Below are 26928 nucleotides of genomic sequence, written 5' to 3'. Positions count from 1 at the left end.
CCGTGGCCCCATGGGTCCGGAAGCTGACAAGCCAACTGCCATGGTTACATCGTCACCTCAATGGCCACAGGCCACAATGCACCTGCATGGTGGCCAATGGCCTCCCACACAGCTTTACCCCCCCTTCACGAGGCCTTCTGCACCCCCGATGTAATTGCATGATCACTGGTGTGCAGCTTTCTCTCCGGATGGCCAACCCCGCCCCATTGACACAGACCCCTGATACCACAAATGGCAGAATAACTAATGCAACATTGGTAGGATTTTAATTCAACCACATATGACATCTTGGAGGTCTTTCAGCACGCAGGGAGAGTGCTTGCAACGAGCCCCAACCCAGTGGTGACCCCTGACCTGAGGACTCCTGGCCCAGCCTGTGCCCTCCCCCACCCCACAACACAGCAGCGGCTGACCCTAGAAGTTGGTGGTACTCATCTCCGCACTCGCCCTCACAACTGTTGTGCCTGAACCACACTTCAAGGGACTGGTACTGATTCGCTCCGGTGTGACATCTTGCCAGGCAGGTGGGAACATTCCAGGAAGGGGGGATGTGATCACATGCCAAGCTCTCTAATGAGATTGAAATCCAGTGAATCTGATGCTAATCATCCTCAAGCTCATTCTGGGCACAATCTTGTTCATGCCATTTGAAAGGGACTAGAATAATTGCAAACTGTTTGGTGCCAGGCTGAAACTGATTTTTAGGCCTGCACGCTATTTTCCAGGATCGACATAATCTCCACCAGGCACGGCAAGATTGGAAAATCATCCCTGAGAATTCCACCACTTGCAAATTTCCCTCCAAGCCATACACCCCCCTGGTTTGGAACTGTATCACCTTTCCTTCACTGTTGATGGGTCAAAACCAGAGGGTGGCGAATGTGTGGAATTCATTACCACCAGCTGTAGTTGAGGCCAAAACATTGTCTAATTTCAAAAAGAAATGAGCTCTTGTGGCTAAAGGGATCACGGGATATGAGAGGAAGGGGGATCAGGATATTGAATTCGATGATCAGGATGAATGGCGGAGCAGGCTTGAAGGGGCGAATGGTCTACTCCTGCTTCTAGTTTCTAAAACCCTGGACCCCCTCCCTAATAGCATTGTGGGTACAACCATGCTACATTGGCTGCAATGGTTCAAGAATGTGGCTCACCAACACCTTTTCAAAGGCAATTGGGGATAAACAATAAATACTGACCTTGCCAGTGATGCTCACATGCCATGAACAAATAAAAAGACTACAATGTTCTAGTTATAAAACATTGTGCACTCTGATATTAAAAATCTGCCAACTTCTAACAAAAAATATAGCTTTACAATATATATTGGTATGGAAATGGAAAAAGATTAACAGGGAATTCATAACGCTCAACAAAGAAATGGCTGAGGAACTAAATCTGTACTAGAAGTTGAGAAACACGTTTTAGTGAGGAGCTGAAGGAAATCAATATTCGTAGAGAAATGGTTCTGGGAAAATTAATGGGATTGAAGGCAGATAAATCTCCAGGGCCTGATAATCTTCATCCCAGAGTAATTGAGGAAGTGGCGCTAGAAATAGTAGATCCATTTGTGGTCATTTTCCAAAATTCTTTGGACTCTGAAATGGTTCCTACAGATTGGAGGGTAGCTCATGTAAGCCCGCTATCCAAAAAGGGAGGTAGAGAGCAAACAGGGAACTATGGACCAGTGAGCCTAACGTTAGTCGTAGGGAAGTTGCTAGAGTCCATTATCAAGGATTTCATAACACAGCATTTGGAAAACAGTGGTACAATGAGACAAAGTCAGCATGGATTTATGAAAGGGAAATCATGCTCGACAAATCAACTGATTTTCTTTGACGGTGTAACTGGTGAAGTTGACCAGGGAGAACTGGTGGATGTGGTTTATTTATAGACTTTTAGAAGGCTTTCAACAAGGTCTCATCTCACATGGCAGATTACTATGTAAAGTTAAAGTGCATGGCATTGCATGTAGTCTCTTGACATGGATAAAAAGCTGGTTAACAGACAGGAAGCAAAGATTTGGAATAAATGGGTCTTTTTCCAATTCGCAGGCAGAGACTAATGGGGTACCATAAGAATCTATGCTAGGACCCCAGTTGTTCACATTATATATTAATGATTTGGATGAGGGAACTAAACATATTCTCACCAAATCTTCAATTGATACAAAGTTGGTTGGGAGGGTGGGCTGTGAGGGGGATGCAGAGGTGCTGCAGTGTGATTTGGACAAGTGAGTGGGTACATGCATGGCAGTTACAGTATAATGCAGATAAATGTGATGTTATCCACTTCAGTAGCAAAAATAGGAAGGCAGATTATTTGAATCGGTACAGAGAGAGGTGCATACTCAGCGAGACCTTGGTATCTTCATGCATCAGTTGCTAAAAGTATGTACGCAGGTACAATAGGCAGCAAAGTAGGCAAATGGTATGTTGGGCTTCATACTGAGAAAATCTGAGTACAGGAGTAGGGATGTTTTACTGCCATTGTATAGTGTTGATGAAGCCACATCTGAAACTCTGCAGTTTTGGTATCCTTAGCTAAAGAAGGATGTTCTTGCTATGGAGGGACTGCAGTGAAGGTTTACCAGGCTGATTCCTGGGATGGCAGGAGTCATACGAGAAACAAAGTAGGTTAGGGTTATATTCATTGTAGTTTAGAAGATTGAGAGGGGATCCCATAGAAACCTATAAAACTCTAACAGGATTATACAGGGTAGATTCAGAAAGGATGTTCCTCATGGTAGGGGAATCCAGACCCTTTTAGAACTGAGGTGAGGAGAAATTTCTTCACCCAGAATTCTACCACAGAAAGTAGTCAATGCCAAAACATTGAGATATTTCAGATATAGCTCTTGGAGCTAAATGGATCAAGGGATATTGGGGAGTGTGCAAGGCAGGATCAGGGTATTGAATTTGATGATCTGCCATGATCATAATGAATGGGGGGAAACAGGCTTGAAGGGCTGAAGGGCCCACTCCTGCTTCTATGTTCATGTATGTTTCTATGCATATTTAAATTTATAAGGGAAACATACAAAAAGACAAACATTGAATATGTACAATCTTTGACCTTTACAACATTTCAAAAATTTGCACCGCATTATCTATTAAATAAAACTTATTTTATACAAGAGTTAGAAAGTCACCATTCAACACTATTACATTTCATATTATCCATTTATATTAACAAATTTAACTTCCTTAGATTTTCCAGACATTTATACAAGCTTATTTTAACTGAATTGATAAAGTAACTGGCATTATTCAATTATACATTGCTCTAGAATAGATCGGTAGGTTCAGTTAAAAGTGAATAAACTAATAAAGCAGAAAAAAAAAGTAATAACAAAAACTAAGCGATTCTATACATTAAAAAATCTTGTCTGCAGGGAATTTTAAAATAGAAATGGATCTCCATAATATGAAATAGAATGGAGTCAGATTTTGAAATACAAAGAACAAGCTAAACTTTAATGTTTAATTCAAATCTAATCCAATCTTTTGCAAATGTAAATAAGGTGGAATTTTGCTTTAAGTTGCATTTATTTAGACAATTCTTAAAGTACCTAATTTTCCATTTACAGAGCTCTCTCCAGAACTGCACACTTTAACCTAGTTAACATGAATAAGACAACTTTGGTCATATATCTCTGCTGATTATACTCCAGCCACTTGCAAACTGAGGTGCTAACTGTCTAACTTTCATTGAACCAGGCTAGAACAGAAATGCACAAGTCTGTCTTTTGAAATTTTTCACGTTTATTGGCTGAGGTACAGTCTTCGCTTAGGATATGCATTATTAATGCAAGAAGCTGCTTTTCTTTTCTGAGAGTTACAATTCTTCAGCAATTCCTTGTCATTAGTCTCTATGGGAGTGACATCGGTATTCGGAAGAGCTTGTTGACTGCTATTTGGGAAGCACATTTCTGTGTGGGGTGAGAAGATTGCCTTATTTGTCTGGGATTGCTTCATGTTGGGAATGAGACTTAAAGTTTGCACAAATCCTTCGGCTTTCTCCATAAACGTTGGCAAATGCTTGGGAACAAAACGGCATAGTTATTAGGACTTTTACATCACAATTATATACACTTGAAAGAATGACATAAAAATTGTACACTATAAAATGCTTTAATGACAATTGATACATTACCCATTAGCTATATAATTTCAAACGTCTGGCTATAGCAATCACTTGTTTTATACTTTCCCAAAGTTAACCGTGATCCAATTCTAAATTGAAATTCTCACTCAACCTCAATCATCCTTCCTTCCTGAAGGCACTTAATCATCACAATTGCTCAGGTGTGAGTCACATTCAACAGCATTTACAAAAAATCACTTTTCTTTGTTCTCAAGCTGTGGACAAGTCAAGTATAAATTTATCTGTTCAGCAGGCTCCTTTCCCCAAATTAGACCAGTGAACTAGTTGAGTTTTTACAACAATCAGGTAGCTTTCATGGTTAATTTGTGGTGCTGGCCCTCAAATAATTAGATTTATTGGATTCAATTTTCCAACTTGGCACTGCGCAATCTTAATGCTGGTCCAATATTATAACCATTAGGCCATTGCGTCACATAGAAACATGTTTGGCCACAATGTTCTATTTCCACATGCTCACTTTCAGCAGGAGAAACAGAACAACAGTAGGAAGCTTATTCAATAAAGATTAGGGACTGGACCTGGCACAATATTGGTCAGAATGGCTCAATTACTCATTGCGCAAATGAGGGTGAGCATTAGTATCTACTTTACTTTTTGTATTATTCAATCTGTTCATTTCAGTTTAGAAAAAACCTCTTTAGAAAAGAGTTCATCCAGGAAGCTGTACAAATTTAGCACTCAATTCTTGTCACCGTAACAGACTTTAATAATGCAACATAGAGGGCCATGACTTTCAATTAAGTGGCAATTGAGTTGGTTTGCCGTTCCGCTCGAAATTACTTGGAAATCCAGGTGATCCCATCTCATCTGACCTTCCGACTCACCGACCTCTTCACCGCACAGGACCTTCAACCGATGCTATACACTAGATACATCAATGACATTTTCTTCCTTTGGACTCATGACGAACAATCACTGAAACAACTATATGATGCATCAACAAGTTCCATCCTACCTTCAGACTCACCATGGACTACTCTCTGGAATCAGTTGCATTCTTGGACACATGCATCTCCATCAAGGATGGTCATCTCAGCACTTCACTGTACCATAAGCCCACGGATAACCTCATGATGCTCCACTTCTCCAGCTTCCACCCTAAACACGTTAAAGAAGCCATCCCCTACGGACAAGCCCTCCGTATACACAGGATCTGCTCAGATGAGGAGGATCGCAACAGACACCTACAGATGCTCTCATAAGAACAGGATATGGCGCTCGACTCATTGATTGACATTTCCGATGCGCCACAGCAAAAAACCGCACCGGCTTCCTCAGAAGACAAACACGGGACACGGCAGACAGAGTACCCTTCGTCATCCAGTACTTCCCCAGAGCGGAGAAGCTACATCTTCTCCGGAGCCTTCAACATGTCATCGATGAAGACGAACATCTCGCCAAGACCATTCCCACACCCCCATTTCTTGCCATCAAACAACCGCACAACCTCAGACCATTGTCTGCAGCAAACTACCCAGCCTTCAGGGGAACAGTGACCATGACATTACACAACCCTGCCACAGCAATCTCTGCAAGACGTGCCGGATCATCGACACAGATGCGCGAGATCATCATCCACCAGGTACACGGTACATACTCTTGCGACTCGGCCAACGTTGTCTACCTGACACGCTGCAGGAAAGGATGGTCCCGAGGCATGATACGTTGGGGAGACCATGCAGATGCTACAACAACAGATGAATGAACACCACTCGACAATCACCAGGCAGGAGTGTTCTCTTCCTGTTGGGGAACACTTCAGCAGTCACGGGCATTCAGCCTCTGATCTTCAGGTAAGCGTTCTCCAAGGCAGCCTTCATGACACACGACAATGCAGAATCGCTGAGCAGAAACTGATAGCCAAGTTCCACACACGAGGATGGCCTCAACCAGGATCTTGGATTAATGTCACACTATCTGTAACCCCCACGACTTGCCCGAGTTTGCAAAATCTCACTAACTGTCCTGGCTGGAGACAATACACACCTCTTTAACCTGTGCTTAACCCTCTCTCCACTCACATTGTCTGTACCTTTAAAACTTGATTACCTGTAAAGACTCGCATTCCAACCATTATCTTGTAAATTGAGTTTGTGTCTATATATGCCCTGTTTGTGAACACAACTCCCACTCACCTGATGAAGGGGCAGTGCTCTGAAAGCTTGTGCTATCAAATAAACCTGTTGGACTTTAACCTGGTGTTGTGAAACTTCTTATTGTGCTTCCGACTCAGGCCAGACGAAATATGTGTACTGCATCACACCTCTAGGGCTTAGTCGAGGGCAGCTCAGCCGCAGGTAAGTAAGTCATATACCCATTACTTTCACAAACGGGTACCGGGTTTTGGGGGGGGGGAGAGGGAGAGGGAAAGAAAGAGGAGCTTTGGTGCTACAAGTGGTTTTAATTCTAATTTTTTTGGTAACCATTGCAATCACAACCAGGTTTGTGATTTAAATTACATTTTCAGATGGTTCCCAGTGAGGGCAATTGCCCATCGGAAATTGGAACTTTGCGGGCAACAGCCAGACAATCCTTATCTGGGAATGTCCAGGGGGTTGGGGCGCTCCCAAGTCTACTTTTGGGTACTCCCCTCCGTGGCAATGCCCTAGAGCTTCGAGGTTATGTCCCACTGTTTTATAGTACAACTTCATTCACTGGGTGGAGCTGTACATGACGGCAGTCAGATTCTTAATTTCTTGAAATTACTACCTGGTGGGTAAAATTGTGTGAGAATTTAAAAAAGTGAACACTTCTAACTACCGGCTGAATTATGTACTGCAACAAAGGAATAATTGGCTCTTAATTCTGGACTCGGGCAACCAATACAAAAACATACAATTTGGAAATTTATTTTGCTACATCCACTACAAGAATGCTTAAATACATAGTTATATCACTGGACGCAGTATATAAACGCAACCACTTTAATTCTCAACTATCCATTTCATTTTGAAGGAAATTTTAGAAACCTAATACACTTCTAATAGTGCAGTATTACAATTAGCCAAGAACACTATACTGGAGAAGGAATTAAAATAGCACTTTGGGGAATTCAAGATCTCTCACACCAGGCCAGAGGTAGGGCAACTTGTCCAAAGTTGTGTGAAACAAAATGCAAGTAAATGGTTCCTTTCAAAGGTTCCAGTTAAGATCTTAGAGTTCAAAAAAGTTGGAACTCCTGAAATTTGTTAAATTGAACTGCTGATTGAATCTCCAATAAATAGAAGATGAATTAATACACAGATTGCTCTGGAATTCTTACCTTCATAGCATTACTCATTTCTTGAGAAAGGTTTGATGCAATTCTCATCAATTCTGTCTCCCTGGATGCTACTAAAAACGCATTTGCAAAATGTATCAGTTAAAAATACTTATGCAGTAAGTATATATGTTGACAATCACTGTGGTTCAGGATTTTCTAAAATCATAAGGAAACTATTCAGTGAACCAGGATCTCTAGCTCAAATCTTTCCAGAAAGCACATGATCTACCCTATATGGGTACTTCATGGATCCATTTAATCTTCTAAGTAGTTCCTGACTCCCAAAGATAATCAAAGAGAGCTCCATAATTATCTATCTAGCTCACTTATATTTAATTATCCAACAATTGCTTCAGTTTACACATCTTTGTGCTAGAATTACGTTAGTTACTAATACGATAATTAAGGTGCTCAAACCCCTTTTGTCAACTGTAATAAATGCTCGCTATACAATTGACAGATCAGAGATAATACTGTGTTATTTGTACTATGAGCAAAGTTAGCTTAAATGTAGTCATTTAAGGAAAAAATATTGTGCTATCACTATTTTCAGGAAAGAGCAGTATAATAGAGCACCAATATCTGCTCTAGTCCCTCTTTTTCTCATTCATATACTTCGCCTTGGCCACATTACCCAGAAATGGTGAGTTCCACAGATATGCTGATGATACCCAGCTCTACCACACTATTTGGGTGATTTGATGTAGTGGTAATGTCACTGGACAAGTATTCCAGAGTACCAGACTAGGTTTTGGTTCAAATCTCATCTGGGCGGTTGGTGGCATTTTAAAATAAATAGTTCATTACTTGGTTTGGCCTACTTTGACTCCAGACCCATATCAACGTGGTTGACTCTTAAATGCTAACTCAGTTGTACCAAACCACCATAGAAAATTCAAAAAGAAATAAAACTATGGACTGCCTGGCATCAATTTTGGAAATGCTAAAGGCACAGCCAGCACTGTCAACATGCCAAAATTAGCAGAGCTGTCCCATAAATTACTCAGGTCATACTCATATAGAATCATACCCTACAGTCAATGTCCTGGATAGGACTATCACCATTCATGGTTAACATAGAATCCCTACAGTGCAGAAGGAGGCCATTTGGTCCATCAAGTCTGTACCGACTCTTCAACAAAGCATCCAACCCAGGCCCCATCCCTGTAGCCCATGTATTTATCCCTTCTAACCTATACATCTTGGGACACAAAGAGGCAATTTACCATGGCCAATCAACTTAACCTGCACATCTTTGGAATGTGGGAGGAAACTGAAGCACCCAGAGGAAACCCACGCAGTCATGGGAAGAACGTGCAAACTCCACACAGACAGTCACCCAAGGTTGGAATTGAACCCTTTGAGGCAGCATTGTTAGCCATTATGCCACCATTAAATACTTTCTTTTAACATTTCCAAGCACACAAACTCTCAAAGGCAAATATTCAATCATGTAAAATACAGAATTATTAAAAAAGGAATTCAGAATATCGCCCTATTAATGAAGGTTCCTTTTCCTCTAGTTACTAACCTGGATTCACTTTATATGGTTATGTGTCTGCATACGCAGTTGCTTTTCTAAAATTCATTTTAAAACATGGAATTTCTTTCTTCAAGTATCTGAATTTATACAGTTACAGAAATTAGGATGACAGATTCATTCTGTCCTCATTTCACTGGGTGTGCAAATTTCATTTGCCTTGCATCATAACTGAAGTTCAGGTGAACGGACAAATCCCACAACGCTATTGCTGAACGTGGGAGAGAAGACCAGGGAAAAGCATCTTTCCAGTTTTGAAATGATTTCACTGGAATCCTCAACTAGCAGCTCCCTTTTCCCCCCTGGTTATCCCCTTCTCCCCAGCCTGAGCTGTTGTACTGACAATGCTACTAAAATGACAGCAATGAAGAAATCAAAGGATTGCACTGATTCCAATACAACTTCTTTTATAATTCCCACTGGTTATCCTCTTGAGTGTGATCAGAGATCAATAACGTTTTTTGTGTTAGTGTCATGTGATACAATATTTGCACTGATTTGAGGGAATTGTACATCCCAAGTTAGGCCCTGTCCCACTGACAAAAAATGGGCTACAAATGCTGGCCTAGCTAGCAATGCCCACATCCCATGAAATAATTAAAAAAACAACCACTCTGTTCAACCTCATTACTGATGCCGATTTGCTCAATGAATGGAAATACCAAATCATTGTCTTCAGACCTACCACAAACTGCACTTTACACATTGTCTAAATCCTTCTCCCTGGTCACCATCTGAGACCCAAACAGAATATTGGCATCATATTTTACTAAATTAAGATTTTGATCTCATGTCCTCTTTGTAGCCAAGATTGTCTACTTCCTCCTCTCAGATTTCCTGTTTGGGGCCCTACCTCAGCTCATCCACTGCTGAAATACTCCTTCATGTTTGTTATCTTTAGCCTCAACTATTTTGATGCTATTCTGGCCAGCCTCCCATCTTCTACCCTTTCTAAACTTGAACTTATTAAAAACGCCATTGCCAGTATTCCAGCTCATCCTAACTCCTGGTGACTAATCAATCCTGTGCTAATTGTACATTAATTTACATTTACTGGAAATTAATTTGTGTGCCAATAAATGGGCCTCATTTTTTAAAATGAGGTATAAAATAAGATGACTAAAACTGTGGTTTTTAGGTTAGGAGATGCTTGTTTGTAATGTGCATCTCTAAATAAATGCTTATAAAAGCAGGTAAAGAATGACTTCAGTTTTCACCTCCATTTCCTGGTTTTCTGGAGAGTAAGGAGTCTAACAACACCAGGTTAGACTCCTTACTGTGTTTATCCCAGTCCAACGCCAGCATCTCCACTTTCTGGAGAGTAGCATCCTGTGCTCATCGAACTGCATTGACGCCTAGTCCTGCAATGCCTTGAATTTTATCATCTTTGTTTTCAAATCCACTCCCCTCTCCCCACCCCCCTCCATGGTCTTGTCCCACTCTGCTCAGAAACCTCAAAGATCACTCTTCCACATTCCAGATTTTATTTAAAACTACCATTACAGACCATGCCTTCAGCTCTAGACCTGAAGTTCTGCAATTTCATCCCTAAATGTCTCATCTCTACTTCTCTCTGCTTTAAGACCCTACATAAAATCTACCTGTTTATCAAAGCTTTTTGACCTGTCTATTTCCCCAAGTAATTGTTGTTAAATTTTGTCCAATAACACATCTGTAGATGTTTGACATTGTTAAAGGCACTACATTAATTTCAAGTTTTTGAAATTTCTGATTTTAGCTTTTACTGCACAAGGAGGTGCTGAGTAAAGGCCATGCAATTTGCCCCTTCCCAAATGAAGGAGAAAGGAATGATCATTTAGTGGTTAGGTAAGAGGAAGAAAGGCAGTCTCTCGAGAAGCTGGCAATCCACTATACACATGATCCCAGAGGGTCCACAAAAACAGCTAAAGTCAATTTTTAATTTTCCCTAATAAAACAATATTCAAATATATCTATTAGATTAGAGTTGTGGGCAGCACAGTAACTAAGGAAGGCATTTGGTGGCTGATAAAAAATACAATTGCTCACATGCTTACCATCTTCAAGTTGGACCTCTGGTTGCATTTTGGAGGCTACTGCAGGCTGACAAAGCTTCTGCATACAATGAAATATGTATTGTATTATTAACAATGAAACCATATATAAAGTTACCGTGTTTTAATTTTCAAAATGACCCCTCCACTGACTCACTGCTGGTTGAATAGTTGAATGGTCTACACTGCAGCCCTCTCGGTCATTCATACAAGCTAACAGGAATCAGAGTCTTACAGCATGGGATACCATTGTCCCTTTGCGCTTTAGCTAGTTCACTGAAAGAACTGTTAACTTGGTTGTCCTCCTTCTTGCAACTTCTTCTCGTAACTCTTCTACATACCTAGTTAAGTATTTTTTCAAATACTTAACCATTTGCTTTTAAAAGCTATTGCACATTCTGTTTTATTCACCGTACTGGATAAGGCATTCTATGTACCAACAGCACACCACACAAGAAATATTTTTTGTAACTCTTCCTTCAGTATTATATGCAACAACAGGAAACAGACAGCATCAGTTTTTCCTCTCATAAAAGCAGTGTGCTTAATCACAAAGGCCCAGATTTTGTTGTAATAACAGTGAGGCTATCAGCATTCACAATTACCACAGGGCAAATCAGACAGCAAATCCTGTTGTACTTTGAAACTCAGAAGTTGCTGTCAGCGATATCTTGCATCACAACAGGGTGTGCAGTTGAAGATCTTACGGCATTTAAATCACTGTAACAGCATTAACTTGCTGGACTTTTGTCGACTGGTTCTGCATCAAGACCTCAGAAAAAGTTAGTGCTAGAATAATCAAGAGCACAGGAGATTTTCATGGCGCACAAGATGAAAATTATTGCTGTACCAAATTCCTGGCCCATAAAATTTAATTTTTGAAATGTGGCATATCATTCCTTCAGAAGAAGGAAATTAATGTTGGAGATTGAAGAGATTTACCCACAGAAGATAGCTACTTGAGCCCAATATATTTTAGAATTGGAGATAAATGCTTGTACCAAGAGCCCTTTGCAAAAAGGTCCTGTTCTAAGTTTAGTCGTGTCCATGCTCCCAATATTAAACTATGTTTTTTCTCTTAAATTCAAACATCCACTATTTAGCAGTTTTTTTCTCAAATCAATTTATAATGGCTTTCACTACCAAAATAGGGCACTGCAAATACTGCAGTTTGTTACTGACTTGACAAAATCGCTTGAGTTTGGATAACTGCATCTTTTTGATAAGTACATCCATGTTTAACTATAGAAGCGATTTGACAATTAAAGTAATTTGCCCATCGTTTGCTTCAACAACAATATGTGATTTAATTTATTTACCAAATATAGAAGTTAAATGCTGTCATATATAAAGCATAGTGGTCAAAACACTTAGCAAATGAATGCAAAAGTGAATTCCAACACAATAAAATATACCCCAAAAAATGTAAACATACTAGTGATTCTCTCTCTGTTTTCATGGTCCTAACAAGATGTCCAACAATCTTCCTTGGAAACTGCTTACGTTTTGAGGCTGTCTCTTTGATACATTCATCCAAATCATCATCTAAACTCTTTATGTCATTACCTGGAAATAAAATAGTTATACAGGATATTTAATAAAGGTATAATATTCATTTGACAAATATTGATACATAATTAGTTGAAATCAGGTTTTAACAAATACAAAAAAAAATCATATGGTTTTTCCCAGCAAACAATTTGAATAATGTGATAACATATGGAGGTTTTAAAATGAGAGAGGTTAGTATCGGCCTCTTGATCTTCCAGAAGCATGATTGAATCAAGAGTGATTAACGGATTCAGTTTAGTTAGAGGGGTCGGGAAGAAAATAATTAACCAAGGATATTATGGTGGTACTCAACTGAACATTTTGATTTATAAAATTCAAAAATAATCTAAATATATTTAATTGCAACCACAAATCTCAAATTATGCTCAATTATTAATTTCTGCTGTTAAGACATTAATATTCATCTTGTAGTTACTTCACTGTCCAAATGTGTAAATACACATTCACAACATAGGTGATTGTAAACTTTGTAGATAGACCAGTCACATTAGATTTGCTGCACAGAAACTGACCATTCGGCCCAAGTGGTCTCTGATGTTTCTGCCCCATGTGAGCCTCCTCACACTCAATCTGCATATCTTATTACTTTCCACCTCACGTGGGTGTCAAACTTTGTCTTACCACAACCACCAACCACTCTCTAGGTAAAGAAATTCCTTCTGAATTCTTTATTGGATTTATTAGTGGCCATCATATTTATGGCTTCTGATTTTGGACTTTCCCAGAAGTCAAAATATCTTCTAACCTCTACTCTATCAAACCCCTTCATAATTTTAAAGACTTCTATAAGGTCATCCTTCAGCCTTTCATTTTCTCGAGAAAAGAGTCCCAGCCTGTTCAGTTTTCTCTGGTAATGATCTCTCAGCTCGGATATCCTTATAACCCTTTTAGCCATTTCAGTGCCACTAAATCCATGTTGTAATATGGTGACCGGTATGGTCTAACCAAGGTTCTGTACAAGTTTAAACAGAACTCACATTTTTAGTTATATTCCTCCAGAAATGAACTCCAATGCTGTTTTAATTCTTTTTCTTGCTTTAACTTGCATTACTTTTAATTATTTGTGAATGTGTAGCCTTAGATTCCGTTGCTCCTCAATTTAGATGATATTTTTCAATGAATAAGTGACCTCTTTATTTGCCCCATCAAACTGCATCATCTCAAATTTGCTGGGTCATTTGTCATTTACTTGTCCATTCTGCACGTTTAACAACATCTAACATGACAATTTTCTTCAGTACTTATTGTTGAAACATTACCAAGAGATAATGGCCAAGGCAGTAAACCTGACAACACGTGGAGCGGAGTCCCATTAGGAAGACAGTGCTTCTCTCAAGTAAGTACCTTCTGGCAACTCCTTCAATTGACTAGGCTTCAGATGTACAGGCTTTCATCTTTCCTATGGAGCCCAGCCTACGAGGTCAAGAGGTTGTTAGGCAAGTCCTCAGCTCCTAACAAACCATGCCCAGGCTATGCAGAAAACAAAGATAACCTTTCAGCTTCAAAGCGGAAATGTGGCAACTATGTGCCCTGGATTAACAAAGAACAAAACAGCACAGGAACAGGCCCTTCGGCCCGCCAGGCCTGCGCCACTCCCTGGTCCAAACTAGATCATTCTTTTGTATCCCTCCATTCCCACTCCGTTCATGTGGTTATCTAGATAAGTCTTAAACGTTCCCAGTGTGTCCGCCTCCGCCACCTTGCCTGGCAGCGCATTCCAGGCCCCCACCACCCTCTGTGTAAAATATGTCCTTCTGATATGTGTGTTAAACCTCCCACCTTCACCTTGAACCTATGACCCCTCGTGAACGTCACCACCGACCTGGGGAAGCTTCCCACCATTCACCCTATCTATGCCTTTCATACTTTTATACACCTCTATTAAGTCTCCCCTCATCCTCCGTCTTTCCAGGGAGAACAACCCCAGTTTACCCAATTTCTCCTCATAACCAAGCCCCTCCATACCAGGCAACATCCTGGTAAACCTCCTCTGTATTCTCTCCAAAGCCTCCATGTCCTTCTGGTAGTGTGGCGACCAGAACTGGACGCAGTATTCCAAATGCGGCCGAACCAACGTTCTATACATCTGCAACATCAGACCCCAACTTTTATACTCTATGCCCCGTCCTATAAAGGCAAGCATGCCATATGCCTTCTTCACCACCTTCTCCACCTGTGACGTCACCTTCAAGGATCTGTGGACTTGCACACCCAGGTCCCTCTGCGTATCTACACCCTTTATGGTTCTGCCATTTATCGTATAGCTCCTCCCTACATTAGTTCTACCAAAATGCATCACTTCGCATTTATCAGGATTGAACTCCATCTGCCATTTCTTTGCCCAAATTTCCAGCCTATCTATATCCTTCTGTAGCCTCTGACAATGCTCCTCACTATCTGCAAGTCCTGCCAATTTTGTGTCGATTGATAACACACACTCCACAGCAAGTGTATTGATTGATCAGGAGTTACACAAGCCAGGTGTCAACATTGCCACTCTACAAGAAACCAGATTAGCTGCCACAGAGTCTATTTGAGAGCCTACCATCTACTGACATGCAAAGAGCTTTTTAAACCACCGTGAGCACTGCATACGCGTTTTAGTAAGCAACCAGCTGACAGTCAATTGAGTCGTTAGTAGCAACCTTTGAGTGCCACATCTCCTTGTGGCTTTCATTTGGAGGTGCAGTTCAAATACATGTCTTCTCTTGGGTAGTCTTTTGGAGTCAAGGATTATTTGCTTCCATACTAAAAATTAGTTCTCAGGTAACTTAGGAGTCCAATGTGTGACCTAGAGGGGGTGATCTTACCGTTGTGCCATGTCGATGATGGGCGGGGCAAGCCGGTAAGATCATGCGAGAGACGAGAAATCAGCTTCGCACCCGATTTCTTGCCTTATCCAGGGTATCCAGCGCGATCAGCCTCACGCCCATTTCCGGCACAAAGCTGAATAATTTATTTAAATATATTAAAATCTGATTTTGCACAGATTGAATGAATCCGGGACCATATCATCCAGGCTCACTGGACTCTGTGGCCTTGTTGGGAGAGATTCTCTCCGGCAAGGATCATAGCTGGTTCCCAGCAACGGGGGGACCAGTTAAGATGGCTTTGCTGGTAGAACCAGAGGCCATTGAGGCCCCTGGGGAGGTCGGGAGGTGCCCCTTGGGCAGTGCCAACTAGGCACCACACATCAGGTAGTGTCAAGGGAGTCGGGGGTCGCTGCGTACTCTGCATTAGGGATTGTTATGGGGAGAGGGAGATAATCAGGGCTGGGCTAAGGTTTGGGGGGGGGGGGGGGGGGGGGGGGGGGGGTGGGTGGTCGCAATAGGCTGTGGGTCCCTGTGGTAGCTGGGTGGAGGCTGTCTGAGAACTGCGGATGCGTGACAGGTCTCTGCTGCACATGTGCAATGGCACCCTCCACCGCTCTCAGCCAGAGTTTGGGTGATTTAAGCCCCGCCCCCTCCATCTACAGGTGAGAGCCTGTTTCTGCTGTTTTTTTCATGCACTGAGTGTGCAAATAGCAAATCTGAACTCGCCCAAAAAAATGGTTCCAGGCCAGCATTCGTTGCCCATCCCTAATTGCCCTCGAGAAGGTGACGGTGAGCAAACTTGTTGAATTGTTGCAGTCCACTGGTACATCCTCAGTGCTATTAGGGACTGAGCTCCTCGATAAAACAGCCAGATAATCAATAACCCTACGCACCCCGGACATACCCTCTTCCACATTCTTCCGTTGAGAAAAATATACAAAAGTCGGAGATCACATATCAACCAACTCAAAAACAGCCTCTTTCCTGCTGCCATCAGACTTTTGAAGAGACCCACCTTGCATTAAGTTGATCTTTCTGTACACCCTAGCTATGACTGTAACACTACATTCTGCACCTTCTTCTTTCCTTCTCTATGGATGGTAGGCTTTGTCTGTATAGCACGCAAGAAACAATACTTTTCACTATATACTAATATATGTGGCAATAATAAATCAAAAGGATTTTGATCCAATGATTGAAGGAATGGCAATATATTTCCACCTCAGGATGGATAACTTCTAGATGGTGATGTCCCCATGGACCTGTCGCCCTTGTCCTTTTAGATGGTAATGGTCTTGGTTTGGAAGGTGCCATCAAGGAGCCTTGGTGAGTTCCTGCAGTGCATCCTGTAGATGGTACACACTGCTACTACTGTGTGTCGGTGGTGGAGGGAGTGAATGTGGATAAAGTGCCAATCAAGCATTGTCCTCGATGGGATCAAGCTTCTTGAGTGTTGTTGGAACTGCACTCATCCAGGTGAGTGAATTCTTTATAGGCTTTGAAGAGTCAGGAGGCGAGTTACACACTGCACGATTCCTAGCCTTAGACCTGCCCTTGTAGCCATAGTATTTATATGGGAGTCAGTTCAGTTTCTGGCCAATAATGTTTTTAAAGTTTATTTACTAATGTCACAAGTAGGCTTACATTACCAATTGCAATGAGGTTACTGCGAAAACCCCCTAGTCACCACACTCTGGCACCTGTTCAAAAACAGTGGGGAAAAATTTAGCATGACCAATACACTTAATCAGCACGTCTTTCGGACTGTGGGAAGAAACAAGAGGAAACACGCAGACACTAGGAGAATGTGCAGACTCCACACAGTGACCCAAGCTGGGAATCAAACCTGGGTCGCTGGCATTGTGAGGCAGCAGTGCTAACCACTGTGCCGCCCCAACTATGCCACCACCCAGGATGTTGATAATGGGGAATTCAGTGATGGTAATCTTTTGTGTGATGCGAATGTTACTTGCCACTTGTCAGCCAAGCCTGGATATTGTCCACGTCTTGCTGGATTTGGACACGGAATGCGCCAGTATAAAAGTCATCGTGAATGGTGCTGAACATGTGAGCAAAAATCCCCACTTTTGACCTTATGATGTGAATCATGTCTGCTCATTTATAGACTGGGCCTCGGACTAGATGTATACCTTTCCGCATATCAAAATAAAGACAGGTGATATATTAATTAAAGATTCTCTGTTCAACCTTGCTATTCTGATCTCGATATTTGGCAACTAAAAGGAATTTTGGAATGATTGAGGGAAACTGTCTGTGCGGAGTCTGCATGTTCTCCCCAAATCTGCGTGGGTTTCTTTCGGATGCCCTGGTTTCCTCCCACAGTCCGAAAGATGTGCTGGTTAGATGCATTGGCCATGCTAAATTCTCCCTGAGTGTACCCAAACAGGCGCTGGAGTATAGTGACGAGGGGATTTTCACAGTAACTTGATTGTGGTGTTAATGTAAGCCTACTTATGGCTGATAAACAAACTTTTTCATGATCAGGTTACATACTAATGTTTTGGTTTCTTTTAAAGTAGAACATCTGCATTAGTATTTCAATTTGCACTAAATATTTTGATTACTATCTATCGAGATTGCAAAGAAAATTGGACCAAATTTATTTTTGTTCCATACCATATCTCAGCTCCTCTTCCTCAGAGACTTCTTGCCATAAGAGCCCATTGACAAGGATATTCTCTTGAACAGCAGTTTCAAATATCTGCAAAAAGAATTATTGCATATTCAAGCACAATCTCTCCTCCCCTCACCCCTTCCAGTCTCTCTACCCACCACCACCTCAAACACCCGACCATTCCCAATCTCTCTCTTCCCCTCCACCCCCAAACTCTCTCTTCCCCTCCAAAATCATTCCCTTTCCTCTCCCCCAAAATCTTTCTCGCTCTCCCTGCCCACGCCCCCGATCTCTCTCTCCCCTGCCCCCCTCCCCCCCCAATATCTCTCTCTCCCTCCCCTCTGATCTCACTCTCTCCCTCCCCCCCGATCTCACTCTCTCCCCCTCCCCTCCCCCCGATCGATCCCTCTCGCTCCCCCCCCCGATCTCTCTCTCGCCCTCCCCCCGATCTCTCTCTCTCTCCCTTCCCTCCCCTCCCCCCGATCTCTCTTTCTCCCACCCCCTCCCCCCGATCTCTCTCTCCCTCCCCTCCCCCCGATCTCTCTCTCCCTCCCCCGATCTCTCTCCCTCCCCTCCCCCGATCTCTCTCTCCCTCCCCTCCCCCGATCTCTCTCTCCCTCCCCTCCCCCCGATCTCTCTCTCTCCCTCCCCCCGATCTCTCTCTCTCCCTCCCCTCCGATCTCTCTCTCTCCCTCCCCTCCCCCCGATCTCTCTCTCTCCCTCCCCTCCCCCCGATCTCTCTCTCTCCCTCCCCTCCCCCGATCTCTCTCTCTCCCTCCCCTCCCCCCGATCTCTCTCTCTCCCTCCCCTCCCCCCGATCTCTCTCTCTCCCTCCCCTCCCCCCGATCTCTCTCTCTCCCTCCCCTCCCCCCGATCTCTCTCTCTCCCTCCCCTCCCCCCGATCTCTCTCTCTCCCTCCCCTCCCCCCGATCTCTCTCTCTCCCTCCCCTCCCCCCGATCTCTCTCTCCCTCCCCTCCCCCCGATCTCTCTCTCTCCCTCCCCTCCCCCCGATCTCTCTCTCTCCCTCCCCTCCCCCCGATCTCTCTCTCTCTCTCCCTCCCCTCCCCCTGATCTCTCTCTCTCCCTCCCCTCCCCCTGATCTCTCTCTCTCCCTCCCCCCGATCTCTCTCTCTCCCTCCCCCCGATCTCTCTCTCTCCCTCCCCTCCCCCCAATCTCTCTCTCTCCCTCCCCTCCCCCAATCTCTCTCTCTCCCTCCCCTCCCCCCAATCTCTCTCTCTCCCTCCCCTCCCCCCAATCTCTCTCTCTCCCTCCCCTCCCCCCATCTCTCTCTCTCCCTCCCCTCCCCCCAATCTCTCTCTCTCTCTCCCTCCCCTCCCCCCGATCTCTCTCTCTCCCTCCCCTCCCCCCGATCTCTCTCTCTCTCTCTCTCTCCCTCCCCTCCCCCTGATCTCTCTCTCTCTCTCCCCTCCCCCTGATCTCTCTCTCCCTCCCCCCCGATCTCTCTCTCTCCCTCCCCTCCCCCCGATCTCTCTCTCTCCCTCCCCCCGATCTCTCTCTCTCCCTCCCTCCCCTCCCCCCGATCTCTCTCTCTCCCTCCCTCCCCCTCCCCCCGATCTCTCTCTCTCCCTCCCCTCCCCCCGATCTCTCTCTCTCCCTCCCCTCCCCCTCCCCCCGATCTCTCTCTCTCCCTCCCCTCCCCCCGATCTCTCTCTCTCCCTCCCCTCCCCCCGATCTCTCTCTCTCCCTCCCCTCCCCCCGATCTCTCTCTCTCCCTCCCCTCCCCCCGATCTCTCTCTCTCCCTCCCCTCCCCCCGATCTCTCTCTCTCCCTCCCCTCCCCCCGATCTCTCTCTCTCCCTCCCCTCCCCCGATCTCTCTCTCTCCCTCCCCTCCCCCCCCCCGATCTCTCTCTCTCCCTCCCCTCCCCCCGATCTCTCTCTCTCCCTCCCTCCCCCCGATCTCTCTCTCTCCCTCCCCTCCCCCCGATCTCTCTCTCTCCCTCCCCTCCCCCCGATCTCTCTCTCTCCCTCCCCTCCCCCGATCTCTCTCTACCTCCCCCCGATCTCTCTCTCTCCCTCCCCTCCCCCCGATCTCTCTCTCTCCCCTCCCCTCCCCCCGATCTCTCTCTCTCCCTCCCCTCCCCCGATCTCTCTCTCTCCCTCCCCTCCCCCGATCTCTCTCTACCTCCCCTCCCCCCGATCTCTCTCTCCCTCCCCTCCCCCCCGATCTCTCTCTCTCCCTCCCCTCCCCCCGATCTCTCTCTCTCTCCCTCCCTCCCCCCGATCTCTCTCTCTCTCTCCCTCCCCTCCCCCCGATCTCTCTCTCTCTCTCCCTCCCCTCCCCCGATCTCTCTCTCTCTCACTCCCTCCCCTCCCCCCGATCTCTCTCTCTCCCCTCCCCCCGATCTCTCTCTCTCCCCTCCCCCCGATCTCTCTCTCTCCCCTCCCCCCGATCTCTCTCTCTCCCTCCCCTCGATCTCTCTCTCTCTCTCCCCTCCCCCCGATCTCTCTCTCTCTCCCTCCCCCGATCTCTCTCTCCCTCCCCTCCCCCGAACTCTCTCTCTCTCCCTCCCCTCCCCCGATCTCTCTCTCTCTCCCTCCCCCTCCCCCGATCTCTCTCTCTCCCTCCCCTCCCCCCGATCTCTCTCTCCCTCCCCCCGATCTCTCTCTCCCTCCCCCCGATCTCTCTCTCCCTCCCCCCGATCTCTCTCTCTCCCTCCCCCCGATCTCTCTCTCTCCCTCCCCCCGATCTCTCTCTCTCCCTTCCCTCCCCGCGATCTCTCTCTCTCCCTCCCCTCCCCCCGATCTCTCTCTCTCCCTCCCCTCCCCCCGATCTCTCTCTCTCCCTCCCCCTCCCCCCGATCTCTCTCTCTCCCTCCCCTCCCCCCGATCTCTTTCTCTCCCTCCCCTCCCCCGATCTCTCTCTCCCTCCCCTCCCCCCGATCTCTCTCTCTCCCTCCCCTCCCCCCGATCTCTCTCTCTCCCTCCCCTCCCCCCGATCTCTCTCTCTCCCTCCCCTCCCCCCGATCTCTCTCTCTCCCTCCCCTCCCCCCGATCTCTCTCTCTCCCTCCCCTCCCCCCGATCTCTCTCTCTCCCTCCCCCTCCCCCCGATCTCTCTCTCTCCCTCCCTCCCCCCGATCTCTCTCTCTCCCTCCCCCCGATCTCTCTCTCTCCCTCCCCTCCCCCCGATCTCTCTCTCTCCCTCCCCTCCCCCTGATCTCTCTCTCCCTCCCCTCCCCCCGATCTCTCTCTCTCCCTCCCCTCCCCCCGATCTCTCTCTCTCCCTCCCCTCCCCCCGATCTCTCTCTCTCCCTCCCCCCGATCTCTCTCTCTCCCTCCCCCCGATCTCTCTCTCTCCCTCCCCTCCCCCCGATCTCTCTCTCTCCCTCCCCTCCCCCCGATCTCTCTCTCTCCCTCCCCTCCCCCCCGATCTCTCTCTCTCCCCTCCCCCCGATCTCTCTCTCTCCCTCCCCTCCCCCCGATCTCTCTCTCTCCCTCCCCTCCCCCCGATCTCTCTCTCTCCCTCCCCTCCCCCCGATCTCTCTCTCTCCCTCCCCCCCTCCCCCCGATCTCTCTCTCTCTCCCCCCCCTCCCTCTCTCTCCCCCCCCTCCCCCCGATCTCTCTCTCTCCCCCCCCTCCCCCCGATCTCTCTCTCTCACCCCCCCTCCCCCCGATCTCTCTCTCTCCCTCCCCTCCCCTCCCCCCGATCTCTCTCTCTCCCTCCCCTCCCCCCGATCTCTCTCTCTCCCTCCCCTCCCCCCCGATCTCTCTCTCTCCCTCCCCTCCCCCCGATCTCTCTCTCTCCCTCCCCTCCCCCCGATCTCTCTCTCTCCCTCCCCTCCCCCCGATCTCTCTCTCTCCCCTCCCCTCCCCCCCGATCTCTCTCTCTCCCTCCCCTCCCCCCGATCTCTCTCTCTCCCTCCCCTCCCCCGATCTCTCTCTCTCCCTCCCCCCGATCTCTCTCTCTCCCTCCCCCTCCCCCCGATCTCTCTCTCTCCCTCCCCTCCCCCCGATCTCTCTCTCTCCCTCCCCTCCCCCGATCTCTCTCTCTCCCTCCCCTCCCCCCGATCTCTCTCTCTCCCTCCCCTCCCCCCGATCTCTCTCTCTCCCCCCTCTCCCCCCGATCTCTCTCTCTCCCTCCCCTCCCCCCGATCTCTCTCTCTCCCCCCCCTCCCCCCGATCTCTCTCTCTTTCCCCCCCCTCCCCCCGATCTCTCTCTCTCCCCTCCCCTCCCCTCCATCTCTCTCTCCCCCCCGATCTCTCTCCCCCCCCCCGATCTCTCTCCCCCCCCCCGATCTCTCTCCCCCCCCCGATCTCTCTCTCCCCCCCCGATCTCTCTCTCCCCCCCCGATCTCTCTCTCCCCCCCCCGATCTCTCTCTTCCCCCCCCCGATCTCTCTCCCCTCCCGATCTCTCTCTCCCCTCCCCCCCAATCTCTTTCTCCTCCCCACCCTCTCTCTCTCCCTCCCCTCCCCGATATCTCTCTCCCCCGCCCCCCCACCTATCCATCTCTCCCTCCCCCGCCCCCCCACCTATCCATCTCTCCCTCCCCCCGCCCCCCCACCTATCCATCTCTCCCTCCCCCGCCCCCCCACCTATCCATCTCTCCCTCCCCCCCGCCCCCCCACCTATCCATCTCTCCCTCCCCCCCACCTTTCCAACTCTCCCTCCCCCGCCCCCCACCCATCCATCTCTCCCTCCCCCGCCCCCTCACCTATCCATCTCCCCCTCCCCCACCTATCCATCCCCCCCACCTTTCCAACTCTCTCTCCACCGCCCCCCCACCTATCCAACTCTCCCTCCCCCGCCCCCCCACCTATCAATTTCTCCTTCCCCCACCCCCCCACCTATCCATCTCTCCCTCCCCCGCCCCCCCACCTATCCATTTCTCCTTCCCCCGCCCCCCCACCTATCCATCTCTCCCTCCCCCGCCCCCCCACCTATCCATCTCTCCCTCCCCGCCCCCCCACCCTATCCATCTCTCCCTCCCCCGTCCCCCCACCTATCCATCTCTCCCTCCCCCCCCACCTTTCCCAACTCTCCCTCCCCCCCACCTTTCCAACTCTCCCTCCCTCCCCTGCCCCCCCCACCTATCCATCTCTCCCTCCCCCGCCCCCCCACCTATCCATCCCTCCCTCCCCCGCCCCCCCACCTATCCATCTCTCCCTCCCCCGCCCCCCCACCTATCCATCTCTCCCCTCCCCCACCCCCCCCCCCACACCTATCCATCTCTCCCCTCCCCCACCCCCCCCCCACACCTATCCATCTCTCCCCTCCCCCCACCCCCCCCACACCTATCCATCTCTCCCTCCCCCACCCCCCACCCTATCCATCTCTCCCTCCCCCGCCCCCCACCTATCCATCTCTCCCTCCCCCGCCCCCCCTATCCATTTCTCCTTCCCCCGCCCCCCCACCTATCCATCTCTCCCTCCCCCGCCCCCCCACCTATCCATCTCTCCCTCCCCGCCCCCCCACCTATCCATCTCTCCCTCCCCCGTCCCCCCACCTATCCATCTCTCCCTCCCCCCCACCTTTCCAACTCTCCCTCCCCCCCACCTTTCCAACTCTCCCTCCCCCCCACCTTTAACTCTCCCTCCCTCCCCCGCCCCCCCCCACCTATCCATCTCTCCCTCCCCCGCCCCCCCACCTATCCATCTCTCCCTCCCCCGCCCCCCCCACCTATCCATCTCTCCCTCCCCCGCCCCCCCACCTATCCATCTCTCCCTCCCCCACCCCCCCCCCACACCTATCCATCTCTCCCTCCCCCACCCCCCCCCACACCTATCCATCTCTCCCTCCCCCACCCCCCCCACACCTATCCATCTCTCCCTCCCCCACCCCCCCACCTATCCATCTCTCCCTCCCCCACCCCCCCACCTATCCATCTCTCCCTCCCCCGCCCCCCACCTATCCATCTCTCCCTCCCCCGCCCCCCACCTATCCATCTCTCCCTCCCCCGCCCCCCCTATCCATTTCTCCCCCCCCCGCCCCCCCCCCCCACCTATCCATCTCTCCCTCCCCCGCCCCCCCCCACCTATCCATCTCTCCCTCCCCCGCCCCCCCCCCCCCCCCACCTATCCATCTCTCCCTCCCCCGCCCCCCCCCCACCTATCCATCTCTCCCTCCCCCGCCCCCCCCCCACCTATCCATCTCTCCCTCCCCCGCCCCCCCCCCACCTATCCATCTCTCCCTCCACCGCCCCCCACCTATCCATCTCTCCCGCCCCCCCACCTATCTGACTCTCCCTCCCCCGCCCCCCCACCTATCTGACTCTCCCTCCCCCGCCCCCCCACCTATCTGACTCTCCCTCCCCCGCCCCCCACCTATCTGACTCTCCCTCCCCCGCCCCCCCACCCCACCTATCTGACTCTCCCTCCCCCGCACCCCCACCCCACCTATCTGACTCTCCCTCCCCCGCACCCCCACCCCACCTATCTGACTCTCCCTCCCCCCTTTCCCAGCCTCGCTCCCCGGCCCCATTCACCTGCCGGGCCTCCCATTCTCCCTCCTGCGGGAATTTTCCCAGCTGTCTCTGCAGCGGCTCCACAAGCCGCTCGAGCGCCGCCATCACCGCGCGCTTTGAGTAACAGCGCACGCGCCCCTCTCGCGCCTCCATTCTCGCGCCGCTCGGTTCAAATCCTCAAACCGCCGCGCTGCCCGCCCGCTCTCCTGCCGCTTCTCCCTGTCCGCCAGGAAACAAAGCCTGAAATAACAGTTCCGCGAGGCCTGGCATCACATCCCTTATTGAACCGATGCAGCACAGGCTCGGTCTCCTGTTTGTGGAAAGTAAACTCAGCGGTTTGTTAGCGGGACAGATCTAAATAGCGCGACAGAATATAAGACACGGGCAAAACGGAAGGATGCCGCGCCTTTTTAAAACTAAGGGACAATTTTAAAAATGATGTTTACCCGGTCGGAAGTGCATCAGTTTTTGTGGTCCGGGCAACATGAATGGATTCATCGATTGTCACTGTCACCTCGCAGCACCCGAATTTCTCACAGTAAGAGCTAGGCCTGGCTCCGGGCCCTTTTACTTACAGTAAAGGCAACCTTTCCTCAAAGCTATTATAGTCTATGTTTCAGATCTGCGCCAGAACAAAGAGCCCCAGGTTTTATCCCTGGTTTGTGTTGTGGCATTGTGCTGATGGGCGTCACATATGGTCATCTGCAATTTCTATAGAATAACTTAGTAGATGTTGGGGCCAAAGCCAGACTCTGTTGTGATTCTTCCTTTCGGAACATAAATGAACTCTCACTATTCACACAGTGCCATTTAAAACCATTGCAAAAATGATTTGTTTTGCCAAGCATTTGCAATATTACATTCCATTTTCAAATAATCCCAAAGTATATTTTTATATGGATTCGCGGTAATTTACAGACTGGTACTTTCCTTACGAGTTTTCACTTCGTTATAGACTGGGCAATGACAATTTCATTTTTTCGTGAGACCAGTCATAGCTCTGCAGACGTGGGCACAGCCTGACATAACATTGAGTAATTTGAACCAGAATGGCCCAGCTGGGTGTAAACAATCTCAGGGTACTGTTTCAAAGCGAAGAAGGGTTACCCCCAGTGCCCTGAGAAATAGTTTCCTCTCAAATAGTATTACAAAAATAGATTATCTGATCATTATCACAATGCTAGTTGTGGAAGCTTGTTGTGTATCGATGGCTGCATTTTCCACATTGCAACAGTGCTATACTTCAGAAGTGCTGTACTTCATTTGCTGTAAATCCCTGATTTGTGTTGTGGCATTGTGCTGATGGGCGTCACAGGTGGTCATCTGCAATTTCTATAGAATAACTTAGTAGATGCTTTGCAATGTCCTGACCAAAGTCATGCACTTTGGTAGGAGGAATCAAAAGGCAGATTATCTAAGTGGAGAGACTCTAGAGGAGAGTGAAGTACAGAGGGATCTAGGTGTTCTAGTGAATGAATCACAAAAAGCTAGCAAGCAGGCCCAACGAGTAGTTAAAAAGGCAAATGGCCTTTTGGCCTTTATTGCAAAGGGTTTGGAGTTTAAAAATAGGGAGTTTTTATTACAATTGTACAGAGTGTTGGAATACTACGTACAGTTTTAGCCCCCTCACCTTAGAAAAGATATAGTAACATTGGAGGCAGTCCAAGGGAGATTCACCAGGCTAATTCCTGGGTTGCCCTCAAGAGAGACTAAATCGTTTGGGTCTGTATTCCTTGGGAGTTTAGATGAGTGAGGGGTGATCTTATTCAAATGTACAAGATCCTGAGGGGGCTTGACAGGATAGATGGTGAGATGTTTTCACTAGTGGGAGAGGGAATGATTTTGGAGGGGAAGAGAGAGATTAGGGGTGGAGGGGAAGAGAGAGATTGGGAATGGTCGGGGGTTTGAGGTGGTGGTGGGTAGAGAGACTGAGAGGGGTGAGGGGGGGAGAGATTGTGCTTGAATATGCAATAATTCTTTTTGCAGATATTTGAAACTGCTGTTCAAGAGAATATCCTTGTCAATGGGCTCTTATGGCAAGAAGTCTCTGAGGAAGAGATGAACTCCTCATCCAAGCTACCTTTGCTAATTGGATTTTTCCAATCTATATGTAGATTAAAATCTCCCATTATTTCTTTGTACCTTTCTGACAAGCTCCCATTATCTCTTTTTTTATACTCTGTCCTGCCATGTAGTTACAACTAGGGGGCCTGTTTACCACTCCCACAAGTGACTTCTTGCCTTTATGATTTCTCATCTCAACCTAAACGGCTTCTGCATCCTGGTTTCCTGAACTTGGGTCATCCCTCTCTAATATACTAATATCATAATTAATTAACAGATCCACACTTCACCTTTTCTTCACTTATGTACTTCCTAAATATTGCATACCCCCAATATTCAGGTCCCAATCTATGTCATCCAGTGGTCATGTCTATGTAATGGCTATCAAATCATTCTTATTAATTTCTATTTGCACTT

The 26928-nt window shown here is 47.8% G+C and overlaps 2 protein-coding genes across 8 annotated transcripts in view; one reads left to right on the top strand and one right to left on the bottom strand.

Annotated features, from left to right (window-relative positions):
• Window positions 1-1846: 1846 nt before the first annotated feature.
• nsl1 (NSL1 component of MIS12 kinetochore complex) lies at window positions 1847-24735 on the bottom strand. The gene is made up of 6 exons (XM_078229820.1): window positions 24469-24735; window positions 18025-18109; window positions 12438-12568; window positions 11006-11063; window positions 7430-7500; window positions 1847-4040 (listed from the first exon to the last, which is right to left on the bottom strand). Exons 1-6 carry the CDS (start codon window positions 24598-24600, stop codon window positions 3765-3767), a joined length of 753 nt encoding a protein of 250 aa, XP_078085946.1. The 5' UTR covers window positions 24601-24735; the 3' UTR covers window positions 1847-3764.
• The window catches only part of LOC144504478 (deoxyribonuclease TATDN3-like), a 92839-nt gene continuing 90577 nt past the window's right edge, over window positions 24667-26928 (top strand). For 4 of the 7 annotated variants that reach the window (XM_078229817.1, XM_078229816.1, XM_078229815.1 and 1 more), the window contains exon 1: window positions 24813-24985. In XM_078229817.1, coding sequence (XP_078085943.1) covers window positions 24932-24985 — 54 coding nt within the window. In that variant the 5' untranslated portion in view covers window positions 24813-24931. Of the gene's footprint in view, window positions 24986-26928 lie in introns of all 7 variants that reach the window. The other 3 variants (XM_078229819.1, XM_078229818.1, XM_078229812.1) reach the window with 2 other exon arrangements.

The sequence above is a fragment of the Mustelus asterias genome, chromosome 15 (assembly GCF_964213995.1).
Source record: "Mustelus asterias chromosome 15, sMusAst1.hap1.1, whole genome shotgun sequence".
Lineage (NCBI taxonomy): Eukaryota > Metazoa > Chordata > Chondrichthyes > Carcharhiniformes > Triakidae > Mustelus > Mustelus asterias.
Note: the sequence above shows the minus strand (reverse complement) of the source record. Positions and strands in the feature narration are given on the sequence as shown.